The 21,245-nt window shown below is 44.3% G+C and overlaps 1 protein-coding gene across 1 annotated transcript in view; it reads right to left on the reverse strand.

Moving 5' to 3' along the window:
- slc12a6 (solute carrier family 12 member 6) overlaps positions 1–21,245 on the reverse strand; it is a 78,233-nt gene that overhangs the window by 24,899 nt on the left and 32,089 nt on the right. The window contains exons 8-14 of the mRNA XM_083640850.1: positions 20,601–20,728; positions 17,149–17,337; positions 12,025–12,189; positions 3,150–3,248; positions 787–844; positions 461–635; positions 150–268 (exon numbers count right to left, since the gene is read on the reverse strand). Coding sequence (XP_083496976.1) covers positions 150–268; positions 461–635; positions 787–844; positions 3,150–3,248; positions 12,025–12,189; positions 17,149–17,337; positions 20,601–20,728 — 933 coding nt within the window. The remainder of the gene's footprint in view (positions 1–149; positions 269–460; positions 636–786; positions 845–3,149; positions 3,249–12,024; positions 12,190–17,148; positions 17,338–20,600; positions 20,729–21,245) is intronic.

Below are 21,245 nucleotides of genomic sequence, written 5' to 3' on the forward strand. Positions count from 1 at the left end.
AGCCTGGCCTCCCTACCTCCACTGCTGCTCCTCTCTCTCTCTCTCTCTCTCTCTCCAGACGGCATCTGCCCCCACACACACACACACACACACAAACACACAGTCACACACTCACTCACACACACACACACACACACACACACACTCACATGGACAGGATGGGGGCCACCAGATCCAGGGAGGCGATGAGGATCCCCAGCTCGGCTATCAGGGCGGTCAGCAGCAGAGCCCATGTAGGCTCCCCATTGGCCTTCCCATGGCCAAACACCTGTCATACACAGACACACACACACGCAAACACGCACGCACGCACACACACACACACACACACACACACAAATGAATTAACTGAATGAATTATATAGTACTGTATATGCAGATGTGTGAAGAGTAAAACCTAGACTGAAAATAGTTTCATGAAATAGTAAAAAAAAAAAAAAAAAAAAAAAGTGTGTCTAACCCTGAGGAAGGGGATGATGTTGTCCTTGGCGATGGCCTGGAGGAGGCGGGGCGCACCCGTCAGCGATTGGAGGCCCGCTCCGCACGTCGAGAAGAAAGAGCCAATCACAATGACCCAGGGGGTGGGCCAGGCCAGCGTGCCCACCACCAGGTTCCCCTTCACCGAGTCTCCAAACCTGCAGGGGGCGACACACTCCATTAGAGCTAGGGACAGAAACACAACATCTACTATTGCTTTCCAGTCTTTCACTCTTCTCACACACACACACACACACACACACACACACACACACACACACACACACACAGCCTGAGAGGTATACTGACTTGTCTCTGAGCACCACTCCGTCAATGCAGGCCCCAAACAAAACAACACTGCTCAAGTCTGGAGGGACGGCACTCAGGAAAACAAGACAGTCAGCAGGCAAATCAAATAGAACAAATAGAAACAGTAAATCTGCACAAAAGAGTCCAAATACATTTTACCCCGACGTTGCAAACCAGGAAACACAACGGCAACAGAGAAAATAACTAACACATGGAACTCAACAGTGGTTTATAAAGACGTTGCCAAGAGAGGGAATACAACAAGAAAGCTGCTTCACAATAAAGAGACAGGCTTCTTATAAACTCAAAAGTTACTTAAAATATGATGACCTGATATGAGCAGTAACATTTTGATCAACTCAAAGTGTCTAAAAGGTATTTCTATGGAAAATGGTGTTTCTTGACAGTTTCTGTTTGACAGCTTATAGCCTAGAACCATGTTTCTGTTTGACAGCTTATAGCCTAGAACCATGTTTCTGTTTGACAGCTTATAGCCTAGAACCATGCAGAGACATAAGTAGGACTTTGAGCAGAGGTGTGACCAAGTCGACTGTGCTCGAGTCACAAGTCTCAAGTCTACATGTAGAACAGCAAGTCAAGTCAGAGTCCAGTATCAATTTAATATCTTAAAGAGAGAAAAATATATATATCTAGGATTTTTCTATGCAATATGGTTTTAACAGAGCATCATAAGTTTGATTTCTATAATCAGTTTCAATTTAAACCGATTCAGCCATCTATCTATATATAAAATTGACTATGTGGGTTCTGTTTCAAGTTCTGTGTTCGGCCACAGCTATGGCGTTTTACGCGCGATCGGGCTGAAACCTTCGGGGCGTGTAAAGGGCACCCGTGCGGGTGACCTGACGGAGCCGGACCTTTTAATTAGGCTAATTAGCTAATGATGTGATGTCATCAGTGATGATGTCAAAAGTGATGTCATAAGGGCGCACACAAAAGTAGAGAAATGCGAGCACACTCGGAGAGTGAACAAAGAGGTCCGGTGCACGGCACGAGTACAGATTAAACAAAAAGAAAAAGCCAGCACTCAAAAAGTCCTTTTCAATGTTTAATTTACCTCAGTCAGGAGTACAGCACATACATGTTTCGGCCCTACGGCCTTCCACACTGAGGAAGGCCGTAGGGCCGAAACATGTATGTGCTGTACTCCTGACTGAGGTACGGTAAATTAAACATTGAAAAGGACTTTTTGAGTGCTGGCTTTTTCTTTAATAAGGGCGCACACAGACACACACAATGAGGTATTGTGACAACAAGACTGATCAGTGATATCATACTAGGGGGGCACACACACACTGATGATGTAATCAGTGATTTCATGGGGCACACACACACACACACACAAGGAGGCATTGTGACATCACTGATGCAATAACATTTAGTGAGCAACACACACACCCAACTTTTAATACTTTTCGAGACCCCGCAGATACCCTGATGAACAGACTGGATCCCCTGATGAACAGACTGATGAACAGACTGGATCCCCTGATGAACAGACTGATGAACAGACTGGATCCCCTGATGAACAGACTGATGAACAGACTGGATCCCCTGATGAACAGACTGATGAACAGACTGGATCCCCTGATGAACAGACTGATGAACAGACTGGGCTGGATTTAACGGATTTCATCTTCAATGGTGGAAATGGAAATTTACCTTGAGCCTTTCCCACATACGAGATGACCGAAAGTGTTCACTGCTCATGCAAAAACTCGTTTTCAGCAGAGCGATCTCATTGGTCAAAGACACATTGCAACACAATTGTATACTGTATGTACGGCACTTTTCGGACAGTGTGCATGCGTTGGTAATGGTCGTATGGAGCCATAATCGTTGCTGTAAGAACATCCTCTGTGGTGTTTTTGCAATAATACAACACACAGAAATACAATCTACCAACCCAAAGAGCGGTGAAACAGAAAAACATGACCTCATAGTCTCTACTGCCAAAAGTATTACTGATACAGAAGTTGATAGCATTTCAGATTGATTTTTTTAACGTGAAATCTAAACCCTAGTCATGTTCTTTCGCTTTTCAAACACACAAACTGTTTGACTTTGTATGGCAGGACAGTACAGATAAAAGGGTAGTAGCTAGAAACTTGTAATATTATAAAGAATGTTGTCATAACTGTGCAAATGAGTAGAAACATATAAGGGAGTGTAGAACACTAGGAACACCATGATGAAACTGTACGGTAGTCATGGTGCTGTGAGTTGTTTTGGGTAAAAAGCATCTGCCTAATGAAATGTGTCACATGACTAATGAAATGTGTCACATGACTAATGAAATGTGTCACATGACTAATGAAATGTGTCACATGACAAAAGGATACAGACGAGGGAGGTGGTGAGGATGGCCAGGATGGTTCCGATGGGGATCGAGCGCTGGGCGTCTTTCAGATCCCCCGAGCGGTTGGAACCGGCCATGATTCCTGAGGGAGAGGAAATCATTAAAGAGAGAGTTAGAGTTGTTGTTATTAGTATTAGTAGTATTACTAATACTATTATACTAACCCTAACCCTATTTTTATGAAATATCTTTGTTTACTGATTTTGCTGTCAGTTGAAAATCTCACATTTCCAAGATATCAACTGTTTAGAAACTAGTTAAAACAGCATCATTTTTACCCATTGAGTTTTTAAAGGTTTGTCTCCGTCGCTGTGCATGTGGCTAGGATGCTGATGAAAAGAGGAACCGCATCAATTCACAAATGAAGAAGTTTATCGTACACCAAGAAGCCTTAGTCCAGTCTTCCCCCCAATAAAACATGTACACCAAGAAGCCTTAGTCCAGTCTTCCCCCCAATAAAACATGTACACCAAGAAGCCTTAGTCCAGTCTTCCTCCCAATAAAACATGTACACCAAGAAGCCTTAGTCCAGTCTTCCCCCCAATAAAACATGACCAAGAAGCCTTAGTCCAGTCTTCCCCCCAATAAAACATGTACACCAAGAAGCCTTAGTCCAGTCTTCCTCCCAATAAAACATGACCAAGAAGCCTTAGTCCAGTCTTCCCCCCAATAAAACATGTACACCAAGAAGCCTTAGTCCAGTCTTCCTCCCAATAAAACATGTACACCAAGAAGCCTTAGTCCAGTCTTCCCCCCAATAAAACATGTACACCAAGAAGCCTTAGTCCAGTCTTCCTCCCAATAAAACATGTACACCAAGAAGCCTTAGTCCAGTCTTCCTCCCAATAAAACATGTACACCAAGAAGCCTTAGTCCAGTCTTCCTCCCAATAAAACATGTACACCAAGAAGCCTTAGTCCAGTCTTCCCCCCAATAAAACATGTACACCAAGAAGCCTTAGTCCAGTCTTCCTCCCAATAAAACATGTACACCAAGAAGCCTTAGTCCAGTCTTCCTCCCAATAAAACATGTACACCAAGAAGCCTTAGTCCAGTCTTCCTCCCAATAAAACATGTACACCAAGAAGCCTTAGTCCAGTCTTCCCCCCAATAAAACATGTACACCAAGAAGCCTTAGTCCAGTCTTCCTCCCAATAAAACATGACCAAGAAGCCTTAGTCCAGTCTTCCTCCCAATAAAACATGTACACCAAGAAGCCTTAGTCCAGTCTTCCCCCCAATAAAACATGTACACCAAGAAGCCTTAGTCCAGTCTTCCTCCCAATAAAACATGACCAAGAAGCCTTAGTCCAGTCTTCCTCCCAATAAAACATGTACACCAAGAAGCCTTAGTCCAGTCTTCCCCCCAATAAAACATGTACACCAAGAAGCCTTAGTCCAGTCTTCCTCCCAATAAAACATGTACACCAAGAAGCCTTAGTCCAGTCTTCCCCCCAATAAAACATGTACACCAAGAAGCCTTAGTCCAGTCTTCCTCCCAATAAAACATGACCAAGAAGCCTTAGTCCAGTCTTCCTCCCAATAAAACATGTACACCAAGAAGCCTTAGTCCAGTCTTCCTCCCAATAAAACATGTACACCAAGAAGCCTTAGTCCAGTCTTCCCCCCAATAAAACATGTACACCAAGAAGCCTTAGTCCAGTCTTCCTCCCAATAAAACATGTACACCAAGAAGCCTTAGTCCAGTCTTCCCCCCAATAAAACATGTACACCAAGAAGCCTTAGTCCAGTCTTCCCCCCAATAAAACATGTACACCAAGAAGCCTTAGTCCAGTCTTCCCCCCAATAAAACATGTACACCAAGAAGCCTTAGTCCAGTCTTCCCCCCAATAAAACATGTACACCAAGAAGCCTTAGTCCAGTCTTCCTCCCAATAAAACATGTACACCAAGAAGCCTTAGTCCAGTCTTCCCCCCAATAAAACATGTAGCAAAGGATGGATTTGGCTAACAGGCCATGCATTTTGAAGGAGTTCAGGTCATTAGGTCAAGAAGTTGCAACATTTTCTCAAACCAGACATACAGTATATATATATATATATATAAAAACTGAAGTGAATGTGTGCAGAAATATCCATGAAATGAGGCCAGACAGAACAAGAGACAGAAAAAGAAGTCAGCATCACTACATACCACTACACTACATACACTACATACCCCCACTGTTTTCTCTCTACCAGTGTGTTTTAATTATAGAGCAAGAATCTTTCACAAACAAAGTTTTGTTTGATGAAAAAACAGTTTCTGTTCATTTTATGTTTCCATTTGTGAAGTTGTGTCATTTCAGCAAAAGCGTTGGCTAAGTTTAAATCCATCCTCCTAAATAACTTACATTAGCATGAATGAACAACAGTTTTGATAGAGAGAAGAATCCTTGATGATATGGATTTCAGCCCAATTTCTGGTATAGTGCCCCGGGACAAAAAAGCACCAGCTGCAGCAGCTGCTCCTGGATAAGGTAACTGTCTACAAATGTAAACCATCAGTCAATGGCTAGAAAGAACAAGAAGACCGTCTGCTAGTTATGCTAAACAAACAACATAATTGGTAGAATAAGTAAGGATATCTGAGCCCTATACCATGAATGTTCTATAGACGGTTTTCACCAGAGCGCAACCCCACAGCACTTCCTTTTTCTCAGCATTCGGCAAACTGCAGAAATATTCACTCGACATCGTTACTTTTGTTTTCGCCGCTCAGCTGTATAGACAGTTTTCACGGAATGGTCAGTCCTGCACTTTAATGTTTTTTTTTCTTTTATGTCCATAGCAAACACTGCAACAGGAAGTGAGCGGGGGTTCAATTTAGAATGTTTTTTGTTGTCAAGTTAAAACCGTCTATAAGAAGATCCAGGATCTGTCCCTTGATCTGGTTTGTCTAAACCAGATCAGCTCGATTGTAGTTAACTTGTACCACGAACCTCGGTTGCCACTCGTTTAGTGGAACCAGGTTTTTCTAATCAAGCCGAGAGCTCGTGCACATGAAAATGCCCGTGCACTGGAGCTCGTGCCCGCAAAAGAGGCATCGTTTTTAACAACTGCCAATCACAATGCAATATGGACTGCTCCAACTCCTACAGCGCCAGAGACGCCTATTTCCTCGTTCATTGAAACTGCAAATAAAAATCCGCATTGGATATTATTAGTCTGTTCCTGAATGACTGTCTAAAGTTACCACTTTTATCCACACCAGTAATTTCTTTGAAGAGCGGTTTCTGCCTCCACGTAGGCTATCTACAGAAGCTCAATTCACCCTCTCAATAAACTCAATAAAACCGGCATGTCTTTTGTGGAAGCAATGTGTAATCTATCTCAGTCCAAAATCCGTATGTATAGACCATTTAGGCTCAATGAATAATAATGATCTCATGATGTGTTTAGTCGCACTGATTGAATAATTCCTATAGGCTAATCAATAAAAAAAAGAATGATAATAAAATAAAAAAATGCTTCTGAACTGAATCGACACGGTACGTGCGGGCATAGATTTCATTTATAAAAAATAGCCTATTTTGTGTTCACATATATAGGCTATTGTCAGCAGAGTCGCATATCTCCTTATTTCATATAATGATGCTGGAAATATGAAGTTCAATCACATCATACAGGCCAAAAGCAACACAGTTGCAGCTGCAAAATGCAGGAGTAGCCTAGATATGAATCATCTTAATATGGGATCGCCTGTGTGCAGGTGATCTGATCCCATATTAAATTGCTTAGATGTAGTAGGCTATTCTAGCATGTATGACCATTTCAATTCCAACCCAACGTCAGTCTCAGCTCCGTTGTGCACACGGCACCGTGCGCTTTGGAGACGTTTATGTAACCTTTTTATGCCGGTTTAGTGAAATTTCTCCACTCACTATTCAGCTGCAATCGATCGGCGGGGTCAAACTGGTCGTTTGCAGGTGCCACTGTCATAAAACCTATTGAACAGCTATATTACAGAGCCATCAAGGCATTTGCTAGAAAACCTTTGTCATACCACCACTGTAACATTCTGGAACAACATCAATTCCTGAGCTTTGAAAATCTCAAGGTCTTAAAGAGTGCCTGTTTCTTCTTCAAATGCCTACATGGACTAGCTCCCCCTCCGCTACAGGAATTCATCCAAAAAAATAGACTCACTGGACTCGGCACTAGATCAGACACCAGAGGTGATTGTAAGGTCCATCGCAGAATGACCACGTTTGGTCAAAATGTCCTATCGGTAAAAGGCAGCCAAATATGGAATAATAATAATGATTGGATTTATATAGCGCTTTTCTAGACACCCAAAGCGCTTCACAGGAATCATTATTCATTCACACCATTCGTACCAGTGGTGGTAAGCTACGGGTGATGTAGCCACAGCTGCCCTGGGGAAGACTGAATGTCTGGAATAGTCTCCCCGTCTCCATAAGGGACAGCCCCACCCTTGCCGCTTTTAAAGGTGGACTTAAAAAATGGCTGAAAACAAACCAGTCATGTGTCCACAGGTAGTATGTTTTTCTTCTCTTTTTGTGTGTATTATTATTATGTATTTTTATTTTTCAAAGTGTAATTGCTGCCATGTATTTTAGAGTGTTCTGTTGCTACTCATGTTTTATGTAGTTTTAGAGTGTACTGCTGCTACCTATGTTTTATGTATGTTTTTATTATGTTCTACGTTTTACGCTCTATGTTTTTTGTGTTTTTATGTTTTATGGGACAAGGGATGGAAATTAGCCTCGTGCTAAATCCGGCAATTTTTACACTTTTACTATGTTCCAGGTTTTACTATCTGTTCTGTGGTTTCTATGTTCATTAATCTTGCACTGTCCCATCCAAATAAACGAAGAAAAAAAAAGAAAAAAAAAAAAAACATATCTAGGCTACTTGAGAGCACAAAAATTAATATATAAAAACATATTCCAAAGTGGTAAGTAGGGCTTAATTTAAATGTAGCCTGCAACAAGTGCAAGGCTTTACAGTAGCCCTTGATTAATTCAACAGGAGCCTTTTTTTTCTTTTTTCTTTTTCTGAATGATCAAATGGATCCTGTCGGTCACGAAACACTCTTTCTCTCCTCAGAGCCCCCCTTACAATTCGTGCTCCTTCCGCGATGGGAAACTCGTCCAGAAAGGGGTTGGCCATTTTTCCAAACTGCTGATTCGATTGGTTCGTGGGCGGTGCCTTTTAAGGTCTAATCTTATCCTTGCAACTTAACCTGCTGCGGACCAGGTTAACTCATTGAGTGCCAGCCACTTTTGGAGAACGGACGCTCCCAGTGCCAGAGTTTCAGAGCTTTTTTCAGTGATTTCTCGAGGACCACAGAATATTGTGTGATATTACTATGTAAACAATGAACACGCAAAAAGAACGATGAGACTCTTTTCTATCATCAGCAAAAACAGGTTTATTGATATCATTTTCCGTTCTTTAGTTATCAGCCGGAGAAGATAGCTTGATTTAACAAAAAAGAGCATTTTTTTTCTAGAAGCTGAGATAATGGCCCTTTTGTGAAATTAAACATTTCAAACACATCACTGACTCTGAAGCTAATTTTCTGATGTAGTCACACCTCAAAAATAATTTCCTTCAATAAAACAGTGAAGGCCAGGGAATTTTGTTTGGCAGAATAATATTTTTAGCTGCAACCAGCAGCGCTGGCCCCTGCGTGCGCTGCTGGTTGCAGCTTCTTTGCTTTCTTGATTTGCTGCTGGTGGGCATCGGATATTCTGGCTTGCGTTTGCCAACCCTGTCCTGCTGCCTGGGTCTGTCTGGGTCAGTGTTGTGTGCTGCTCTGCGTGCCCCCCCCCCCGCCCCGCCTCAACTGCACACTCCTCCTGTATGGGAGGTGGCTCTCTGCTGAATTTGCTCTGCACTGTGAAGGGTGCGCGACATTCAGCTTCCAGTTGAGAATAATAACTCCACGGCTGATCATGCGAATGGCCTGGGCTGTCACAGCGGACATGGAGGAGCTCAATTGTGGGAGCAGATTGGCTGCTGCAGGCACATCTAACGTTAAAACGCTTCATGCATATCGATGCATACGGATGCGATGCGATTTCCGTTTCCCCAACGACTTATTCTCTGTTTTTCTCTGCCTTTCTGTTAACCTGGAGAGCACTGTCGCCACCTAAGGGTTCTGTAAAATAGGTTATAGACCTCCAATAGCTACAATAGTTGTACAGGAAATGCGGAAGGCTTTGATCGACGTCCCACCGTCAAAAAACGCATTGGACGTCGAAAGACGTCCGTGGCACTCTACGTCACTATTTAATTGGACGTCGAAAGACGTCCATGGCACTCAATGAGTTAAGTGTGAAGCATAAGTTGCTATGGAAATATATGTCGGTAAGAAGTTAACTAGCTTCATAGCACGGCCAAACCAGGGTTAAACATGAAGTTACCTCGCTAAACCACTAATCGAGCTTCGTGGTACAGGGCTCTGTTTAGGCTGAATTATTCACAACAACATAAGTGTCACAACTTACATGTAGCCTATGTCCTACCTTAACGCACACTTCAGCTTTATAGACGCAACAGCAGGAAAAAACTCACTGGCCATCTGCTCGTTAAGGAGCCTAAATCGCATGCATTCTCTCTCTCTCCCTCTCTCTCCATCCCTCCCTCTCTCTCTCTCTCTCCCTCCATCCCTCTCTCTCTCTCTCTCCCTCCATCCCTCCCTCTCTCTCTCTCTCTCTCTCTCTCTCCCTCCATCCCTCCCTCTCTGTCCCTCTCTCTCTCTCTCAAATTTAGCTAGAAGCCAAAAACGACACCCGTGTGTTTGTAAGAGAGAAGCTTGTCTCCAAAACAGGAGGTGTTCGTCAGCTTGGGCCAATATTCGATAATATCAAATATCAGAATAGTTTGTCATTATAGCAATATTTTCTGCAAAAATCGAATATTGACCTTTCTGTGGTGGTATTGTGATATTAACATTTGGGAAATTGCCTACTGTTGGGTTTAGCATGACAGGTGGTATTGTGATATGAACACTGTTGGGTTTAGCATGTTGTGATATGAACACTGTTGGGTTTAGCATGTTGTGATATGAACACTGTTGGGTTTAGCATGTTGTGATATGAACACTGTTGGGTTTAGCATGTTGTGATATGAACACTGTTGGGCTTAGCATGTTGTGATATGAACACTGTTGGGCTTAGCATGTTGTGATATGAACACTGTTGGGCTTAGCATGTTGTGATATGAACACTGTTGGGCTTAGCATGTTGTGATATGAACACTGTTGGGCTTAGCATGTTGTGATATGAACACTGTTGGGTTTAGCATGTTGTGATATGAACACTGTTGGGTTTAGCATGTTGTGATATGAACACTGTTGGGCTTAGCATGTTGTCATATGAACACTGTTGGGTTTAGCATGTTGTGATATGAACACTGTTGGGTTTAGCATGTTGTGATATGAACACTGTTGGGTTTAGCATGTTGTGATATGAACACTGTTGGGTTTAGCATGTTGTGATATGACCACTGTTGGGTTTAGCATGTTGTGATATGAACACTGTTGGGTTTAGCATGTTGTGATATGAACACTGTTGGGCTTAGCATGTTGTCATATGAACACTGTTGGGTTTAGCATGTTGTGATATGACCACTGTTGGGTTTAGCATGTTGTGATATGAACACTGTTGGGTTTAGCATGTTGTGATATGAACACTGTTGGGTTTAGCATGTTGTGATATGAACACTGTTGGGTTTAGCATGTTGTGATATGAACACTGTTGGGTTTAGCATGTTGTGATATGAACACTGTTGGGCTTAGCATGTTGTCATATGAACACTGTTGGGCTTAGCATGTTGTGATATGAACACTGTTGGGTTTAGCATGTTGTGATATGAACACTGTTGGGTTTAGCATGTTGTCATATGAACACTGTTGGGTTTAGCATGTTGTCATATGAACACTGTTGGGCTTAGCATGTTGTGATATGAACACTGTTGGGTTTAGCATGTTGTCATATGAACACTGTTGGGTTTAGCATGTTGTGATATGAACACTGTTGGGTTTAGCATGTTGTCATATGAACACTGTTGGGTTTAGCATGTTGTGATATGAACACTGTTGGGTTTAGCATGTTGTGATATGAACACTGTTGGGTTTAGCATGTTGTCATATGAACACTGTTGGGTTTAGCATGTTGTGATATGAACACTGTTGGGTTTAGCATGTTGTGATATGAACACTGTTGGGTTTAGCATGTTGTCATATGAACACTGTTGGGCTTAGCATGTTGTGATATGAACACTGTTGGGTTTAGCATGTTGTGATATGAACACTGTTTGGTTTAGCATGTTGTGATATGAACACTGTTGGGTTTAGCATGTTGTGATATGAACACTGTTGGGCTTAGCATGTTGTGATATGAACACTGTTGGGTTTAGCATGTTGTGATATGAACACTGTTGGGTTTAGCATGTTGTCATATGAACACTGTTGGGTTTAGCATGTTGTCATATGAACACTGTTGGGTTTAGCATGTTGTGATATGAACACTGTTGGGTTTAGCATGTTGTGATATGAACACTGTTGGGCTTAGCATGTTGTCATATGAACACTGTTGGGTTTAGCATGTTGTCATATGAACACTGTTGGGCTTAGCATGTTGTGATATGAACACTGTTGGGTTTAGCATGTTGTGATATGAACACTGTTTGGTTTAGCATGTTGTGATATGAACACTGTTGGGTTTAGCATGTTGTGATATGAACACTGTTGGGTTTAGCATGTTGTGATATGAACACTGTTGGGTTTAGCATGTTGTGATATGAACACTGTTGGGTTTAGCATGACAAGAACACAGACAAAGTTGAGAACTGTATCAAACACATTAAAGAAATACAGGAAGTCTGTACCTGTGACAGATGGGAAGAAGATGCCGACCAATAGGGTGAAGGAGGTGGTGATGTCAGCGAACACGTAGGGCCGCTGATTGGTTACTGGGTGTGCAATGGGAGAGGAGTTGAGGGAAGCTTTCTCCAGCACGTCCCCTCTGGTGAGGTAGGTGCTCCACAGGTTCTCTATGCAAGAAGAAGGACACAGCAAGACAATTTGAATATATGAATCAAATACAAAACCCATACTTGAAAAGAAAAGAAGGGAAAGAAAGAAAGAAAGAAAGAAAGAAAGAAAGAAAGAAAGAAAGAAAGAAAGAAAGAAAGAAAGAAAGAAAGAAAGCAGAAACACAAGGGGAAGATCCATCTCATAAGTAAACAGCTAAATATCTGTGGATACAAGCTAAATGTACATGTATCTGTGGATACAAAACAACACAAATGCAATGAAAATAAACGCAATTTAACACAGCAAGATGGCACTTGATTTTAATTTGTATTTGACAGGATATAGTTTTATGTTTCTATTGTGTAAGTCATCTTCTTTCTTGTTATTCTGGGGCCAGTTGCACCAAGTGGTCTTACGACTGGTCTTAAGCTAAGTTGGTCGTAACTTTACGACCTAACAGCTACGCCGGTTGCACCAAGAGGGCTTAAGCCTTCTTTTCACTACGCCCAGGCGTAACTCTTACGCCTGGTCAGGAGGAGGCGTAATGAAGTGCCTGCCTGTAACAGAGATCTCCGTGTCTATCAGCAGAGACCTGCTGTAATTGAGTCCTTACCGTCCTCATCGTCGTAAAGTCGCCTTTGAAGCATGAATTTAGATTATAATGAACTAGTTGTGTGGCTTAGCCTTCCCAAATGTTGAGGGTCGTTTTTTAGAATTTAATACATAGAATTGGGAACGTTACATTCAATTTCATTCAGACTGCAAGACACTAATCGCCGCCGCCATTTTCCCCTGGGGCTTCTACAGGAGGAGGGGGGTGGGAGGAGGGAGGGTGTAGTGACGCACATACAGTAGTGGGTGACGGCACGAGGCACATTTTTGGCCCAATCAGGGGGCATTCCCCGGCAATTCACATGGACGCGCATTGCTACGACCAGCGTAGTTAAGACCAGACATAAACCCTGTTGGTGCAACAGGCGTAAATCCACTCTAAAGACTGGTCTTAACTAAGACCGACGTAGGAGTTACGACCAGGCATAGTTAAGACCACTTGGTGCAACTGGCCCCAGGACTCTTCCCGCTCTCATCTCCTTTACACTGCTCATCCTCATGTTCATAGTTAAAGGAGAGAAATACCCTCTCATCTCATTTACACTGAATTCATGCTATATGGCATCATTCTCTCACCATTTTTCCATTGATGAGAGATTTGTTTCATAATGAGATCATTTTGCTCATAAACACAAAATGACTGCTGCCATGAAATCAAAGTGGTGGTTACTAGTAGTGGTTACTAATGAACATCTATCAGTCTGACGACGATGAGACTCTGAGGGTGATGGTTGCCGGGGGGTTAGGGTGATGTTAGTGATGGTTGCCGGGGGGTTAGGGTGACGTTAGTGATGGTTGCCGGGGGGTTAGGGTGATGTTAGTGATGGTTGCCGGGGGGTTAGGGTGATGTTAGTGATGGTTGCCGGGGGGTTAGGGTGATGTTAGTGATGGTTGCCGGGGGGTTAGGGTGATGTTAGTCTCGGCTCCCAGACGTTTGGTGAGCTGCGCCACCAAACGTCTGGGAATTTCACTGTCAGAAACTGTCTGTCCGAGCCCGGCGAGAACGGCCGGCAGCAGACACGCCTACATTTATTATTAGAATTTTATTTGGTAGCGGCAATGCCATTTATCATAGTCCTAACACAGAGCATGAAGCTGATATGCTCCAAACAAAATTTATAGCTGTTGTTTATTTTTACAATAATGTTTCCTACCCGGAAGTGGTCCGCTTGCTACTGTGAGTCATCAGCAGGCTCTGTAACGTTAGCCTCGGGAGTCTGGCTTATCGCTGGGGAAAAGACCTCTAGCCGCCGGGGCCGGATGAAACACGTCCTATTAACAGGTTATGTTTGTTTCTAAGTGATTAATATGTTTCTCCGCAAACGCGGCGATGTTTTGCGAGACACTGGTCCTGCATGAGCTTCACTGCCCCCAGAAAGCAGGCCCGCCCACAACACTCATGATTGGTTCTCCGATGCAAGGCTTCCAACAGCGCCACCTAACGTTATGCAAAGATTTAAATAGTAATATTCTCAGTCTTACAGGAGTGAAACGGATTAAGACTGAGGGCTGAGTCTAGGGTGATGTTAGTGATGTTTGCCGGGGGGTTAGGGTGATGTTAGTGATGGTTGCCGGGGGGTTAGGGTGATGTTAGTGATGGTTGCTGGGGGGTCAGGGTGATGTTAGTGATGGTTGCCGGGGGGTTAGGGTGATGTTAGTGATGGTTGCCGGGGGGTTAGGGTGATGTTAGTGATGGTTGCCGGGGGGTTAGGGTGATGTTAGCGATGGTTGCCGGGGGGTTAGGGTGATGTTAGCGATGGTTGCCGGGGGGTTAGGGTGATGTTAGTGATGGTTGCCGGGGGGTTAGGGTGATGTCAGTGATGGTTGCCGGGGGGTTAGGGTGATGTTAGTGATGGTTGCTGGGGGGTTAGGGTGATGTTAGTGATGGTTGCCGGGGGGTTAGGGTGATGTTAGTGATGGTTGCCTGCCGGGGGGTTAGGGTGATGTTAGTGATGGTTGCCGGGGGGTTAGGGTGATGTTAGTGATGGTTGCCTGCCGGGGGGTTAGGGTGATGTTAGTGATGGTTGCCGGGGGGTCAGGGTGATGTTAGTGATGGTTGCCGGGGGGTTAGGGTGATGTTAGTGATGGTTGCCGGGGGGTTAGGGTGATGTTAGTGATGGTTGCCGGGGGGTCAGGGTGATGTTAGTGATGGTTGCTGGGGGGTTAGGGTGACGTTAGTGATGGTTGCTGGGGGGTCAGGGTGATGTTAGTGATGGTTGCCGGGGGGTTAGGGTGATGTTAGTGATGGTTGCCGGGGGGTTAGGGTGATGTTAGTGATGGTTGCCTGCCGGGGGGTTAGGGTGATGTTAGTGATGGTTGCCTGCCGGGGGGTTAGGGTGATGTTAGTGATGGTTGCCTGCCGGGGGGTTAGGGTGATGTTAGTGATGGTTGCCGGGGGGTTAGGGTGATGTTAGTGATGGTTGCCGGGGGGTCAGGGTGATGTTAGTGATGGTTGCCGGGGGGTCAGGGTGATGTTAGTGATGGTTGCCGGGGGGTCAGGGTGATGTTAGTGATGGTTGCCGGGGGGTTAGGGTGATGTTAGTGATGGTTGCCGGGGGGTTAGGGTGATGTTAGTGATGGTTGCTGGGGGGTTAGGGTGATGTTAGTGATGGTTGCCGGGGGGTCAGGGTGATGTTAGTGATGGTTGCCGGGGGGTTAGGGTGATGTTAGCGATGGTTGCCGGGGGGTTAGGGTGATGTTAGTGATGGTTGCTGGGGGGTCAGGGTGATGTTAGTGATGGTTGCTGGGGGGTCAGGGTGATGTTAGTGATGGTTGCCGGGGGGTTAGGGTGACGTTAGTGATGGTTGCCGGGGGACATGCTGTCAGCAGACATCCAGGCGAAGATTTCCTCTTCCTCACGCTACAGTCAGTGTTTACAGGCCAACTATCAAATTGAGACACGAGAATGGAGTTGGAGTTGAGAGACGACGTCTCCTATGCAGATATTTGTTTATAGGGATTAGCCCAAATGTCATCTGGACCTAAAACACCTAATAAAAGTCTTGATGTTTGTGTGGAGAAACGTTTGATTCTTGCGGCTCAATTTGCTAATCGGACTGTAAACGATGACCGGCGCACGGAAGAGGAAGTCTTGACTACACTGAGAAACCCCGAAATATTGGCAGTCGCCCCCTAGAGTCTAATCCTCGTCAGACCGATAGACGATGATTTCCAAGATTGTTAATTAAGTAATGACTTATTTGAACACAATTGCTTATAAAATAAGCAGATGGACTTATATGTATTTCTGAAATATTAACAGATGAATTTCAGGTAGCAAAATCACACACACACACACACCGTACCTGTAAATCGCACGCACGCACACGCACACATACACACACACACACACACCATACCTGTAAATCACACCCAGCAACGCGCGCACACACACACACACACACACGCTCACACACACACACACGCTCACACACACACACACACACGCACACGCACACGCACACGCACACTAGGGCATTCACAGACTAGTCGACTAGTCGACTAGTCGACTAGTAAAACCACTAGTCGACACTGTGCTTAGTAGTCGACTAGTCGTTTTAGCAAAAAAAAAAAAAAAAAAAAAAAAAAAAAAATTTTTATATCTTTAAGAAAGAACATACATATCCCATATCCCCCACAAAGAACATCAAAACACAACAAAACAAAACAAGAAAACTGCATAAGATACACAATAATCCAAGAACAAACAAGACTATTGGACAAACAACCAAACAAAAACAATGCATTCAAAGTAAATACATAGATCTTGCCCTGTTGGCAGCTAGGAAATGCATAGCTTTAAATTGGAAAGCATCCAATCCCCCAGCTGTAGTTCACTGGTGGGATGAACTCTCAAGCTACCATATGTTGGATAACATTTACTACAAGAGCAAAGGCAGATTCTTAGACATCCCCAAAATATGGCAACCACATACAGAGTTTGACTTTAAGAACTTTTTACCCCAGTGTCATTAGGCTTATCAGGATAGGAGCTGAATGCATTGTTTTTGTTTGGTTGTTTGTCCAATAGTCTTGTTTGTTCTTGGATTATTGTGTATCTTATGCAGTTTTCTTGTTTTGTTTTGTTGTGTTTTGATGTTCTTTGTGGGGGATATGGGATATGATATTCCATGTATGTCGTGTAAATACCTCATGTTCTTTCTTAAAGATTAAAAAAAAAAAAAAAAAAAATTTTTTTTTTTTAATTAAAAATAAATTAAAAACGGTTAGTCGACTAGTCGACTACCTTTAGGGACGACTAGTCGACTAGTAAAATTCACTAGTCGTGAATGCCCTAACGCACACGCACACGCACACGCACACCCATACACACGCACACACATACACACACACACACAGCGTACCTGTAATGATCCCGCTGGCCAGGCCGGGAATGCCCGGGATCTGGGAGAACTTGCTGTGAGTGAAGAATTTGTCGCAGGTGGAGTTGAGCTCCGTACCCTCGCAGAACTGTTGCCATAGTGACGTGGTCTTCTCCACAGAAACATGGCCGGGGTCAAAGGTCGGACTCGGGACCGCGGTGCTGTTTTCTGCTGTGGGGATCAAAGGGGATTTATGGTGAACTGAATGGGTACAAATGTGACTGACTGTATCTGTGTCCACCCTGGGTGTTCCCCTACTTTACATCCAGTGCATGCTGGGATAGGCCTTACCCCCTGTGACCTTGTACAACAATAAGCAGGGAACAACAATGAATTAATAAATTACCATATTTCCTCTAATAGTGCCCGGTAATCAATGAAACGTCAGGTCTCCGGGGGCGTGGTCGACACAGATACAGGCCGGAAACAAAAACAAAGGAAAAGACAACAGTGGATACCGGCAAATGCCCGATGCCTGTTATATACTGTCTGTACTGTCTGTTATATACTGTCTGTAACTGTAGTTTGTAGTAACGTACAAGCGCCACAAGATGGCGTGGCCGGCAGAAGTCTGGAGCATGCCAAAAATTGGCTGACTAACAAACCCCAACAGAAGCAGATCAGAAAACAAATATAATATATTTATATCTATCTATACTATAATGACGATAGCGTCTGTCTGTCTGTCTGTCTCTCTCTCTGTCCTTCGCGTATCTCGAGAACCGTTGGTCGGATCGACTTCAAACTCTGTGCTGATGGCGACCCGACGGAGTGCAGTGCCCTGTTTTCGTGCGATTCGGACGCGAAACACGTTCGATAATTGAATATTTGTCTTCAGTTCTGCTCCTTCAAGCCCTAAGCCCCAGCCCCAGCTTTAAGTAGGGTCGTTGACAGTAAGTGATAAGACAAACACTGCTGTGAGTACAGTCGTTGAGGGTGAATGGCCTGTAAGTAGAGTCGTTGATAATGAATGGTCGAGAATGAGGGAGGGGGTCTGTCATGAATAAAAGGAGCAGAGAAGGAGAACATGTATTTGTAAGCTGAATAAGAAGCATTAATATTCAAGTCTGTCATGAATAAAATCAAGGGGAAATAATCAGTAGAGCTCAGTGATCTTAGTTAAAGCCCCAATCAGTCACTTTTTCACCTTAATATAACAGCTTTTTAGTCATTGAGGATGGTAGAGTGACTTGTAACAGGGAGAATGTCACCTCTATTGGTCACACAGCGCCCTCCAAAGGCCTCTCCTGGGACTAAGCAGTTTGGTGCCTGCGTCCCGGAGGCAAGATGCGCGCATGCGCTCTACAGCGGGAGCGTTGTGTTCCTAGAAACAAGGAAGTAACTCGATGCGGATTTGAAAATGACGTTTCACGTAACTATGGATTATTATTTCATCACGTGGTGAGTACCCGATGTCACAACATGTACATAGAGCTTTCTGGCGCTGTGTTTTGTTGACTTTGAACGGCGATATCGATATCGATACTATTGCATTCAGAGGGCGCAGTTTCGCCAATAGAAAATAGAGATTTCTACGTGGCTATAATGGTAGGCTATAATGAGTCACGCATTAAGAATAATATCCTCTAGGGTAGTGATACTCAACTTGCGGCCCACGATAGGGTGCAGAGTGGCCCCCCAACGTGAAATAAAGTGTGACTGAGCTCCAGCAAAATTGTCAAATAGCGCTGTCCAGTGATCTTAGTTAAGTGAGATTTCGAAGAGATTTTTATGTGGCTATAATGGTAGGCTATAATGAGTCACGTATTCGGAAATAATATCCTCTAGGGCAGTGATACTCAACTTGCGGCCCGCGATAGGGTGCAGAGTGGCCCCCCGACAATTTCCTAATTCACAATGAAAACTAAGGTTAAATCAAATTTGACTGAGCTCCAGCTAAATTGTCAAATGGCTGCCTGCTCGCCACCCAGGCACTTACAGTATATGTATTAACTATGCAAAGAAATGTGAGACTAAACTCCCGCTGACACCCCAAAATCCTACAATCTGCTACAGAAAAATTAATATCTTGCCTCCTGTCATTTTGCAAAAGTGGCCCCCAGGCAAAGCAAGTTGAGTATCCGTGCTCTAGGGCCACGCCACTTCCGGGAACCCCCATTCTGTGTAAGTAGGGTTCCCAGAGTAAAACCTGGCTATTTCCACAACTGCTTATGGATGAGCATCATCTGCTGCATGCCATCGAGAACCGTTGGTCGGATCGACTTCAAACTCTGGGAGTGTGCCCTATTGTGCAGTGCAGTGCCCTGTTTTCGTGCAATTCGGCATAGCGCCACCTACTGGCAACATAAAAAATGCTGTTTATCTCAAGAACCGTTCGTTCAGTTTATCTCGAGAAACATTTGTCCGATTGTGACTTCAAACTTGGGGAGTGCGCTGCTCGGACCCCGATGGAGTGCGGTGCCGCATTTCATGCAATTTGGACTTATTCCAGGACTGTCTGTATGTCTGTCCTTCGCGTATCTCGAGAACCGTTTGTCGGATCGACTTCAAACTTGCGCTTAGGGGGACCTGACAGAGTGCAGTGTGTGTGAGGGGGGGAAGCGCCCACGGGGTGGTGCATGGGGCAACGGGCACTGCACTAGTATATATAAATAAAATAGAATAGAATATACTGAACAGATATATTGTTATAACAATACTGAACAGATATATTGTTATGATGGAGGGGATTAGAAATAAAGACCTGTATCTAATATAAGCCTGACAATACAGGCTGCAGTTGAGGTAAATAAAGACCCCAGCCAATACCAGAGGAAATATGGTATTGAGCAATTAATTAAACATGACCAGTCAATATTTAATCAAAGACCAGTATCTGTCCGATACTTGGGCAAACCGAGACATTGACCTAACCCCGGGACCTACCTCCAGTGAAGGTACATTGACCTATAAACCCCGGGACCCACCTCCAGTGAAGGTGAGGTTGCCGTCCTCATTGACCTATAGTAACCACGGGACCCACCTCCAGTGAAGGTGAGGTTGCTGTCCTCATTGACCTATAGTAACCCCGGGACCCACCTCCAGTGAAGGTGAGGTTGGCGTCCTCATTGACCTATAAACCCCGGGACCCACCTCCAGTGAAGGTGAGGTTGCCGTCCTCATTGACCTATAGTAACCCCGGGACCCACCTCCAGTGAAGGTGAGGTTGCCGGCCTCATTGACCTATAGTAACCCCGGGACCCACCTCCAGTGAAGGTGAGGTTGCCGTCCTCATTGACCTATAGTAACCCCGGGACCCACCTCCAGTGAAGGTGAGGTTGCCGTCCTCATTGACCTATAGTAACCCCGGGACCCACCTCCAGTGAAGATGAGGTTGGCGTCCTCATTGACCTATAGTAACCCCGGAACCCACCTCCAGTGAAGGTGAGGTTGCCGTCCTCATTGACCTACAGTATAGTAACCCCGGGACCCACCTCCAGTGAAGGTGAGGTTGGCGTCCTCGCTCCCCATCGGCTCTTTGAGCTGCCGCAGCGTGGTCTTGGCACAGTGGCTGTCGTTGAGAGCGTGGCCATTAATGGTTCTGTTGCCCAGCATGCACACCCTGCGGACAGGATTAGCAAGCCCCATTGGTCAGTCAAAAGAGCGAGGTTTGACAGTATTGGTCAATTCAGGCATCAATCAAGAGTGAAAGACGTCAGCAGCAGTGAGGAAAAGTAAGAGAGAGCTGATAGGGAAACAGAGCATCCCTGCACTGCACTCAATCTACGAACCTTGTTTATCTGAATTCACTTCTGAAATGAGGCCAGTCAGAAGATTGAGTGTGTGTGTGTTTTTTTCCTCTCTGAAAGAACATTTTCATTATCATTTTTGCAGTCACACTACAGTGTGACTAACCCAGTCACACTACAACATCAGCTGTCATTACCAGTCACACTACAACATCAGCTGTCATTACCAGAACCATCATTACAGACACAAATAATCATTTAAATCATGAATCATTTGTATTCTCTCAGTGGTGGCAGAGTAAAATCATATGAGCAGGGTTGATTCTGCCCTAAATGGAAATGGTAAATAGACTGCATTTACCGTATATAGTGCTTTTATCCAAAGCACTT

The sequence above is a fragment of the Poromitra crassiceps genome, assembly GCF_964638095.1.
Source record: "Poromitra crassiceps genome assembly, chromosome: 7".
Taxonomy (NCBI): Eukaryota; Metazoa; Chordata; class Actinopteri; order Beryciformes; family Melamphaidae; genus Poromitra; species Poromitra crassiceps.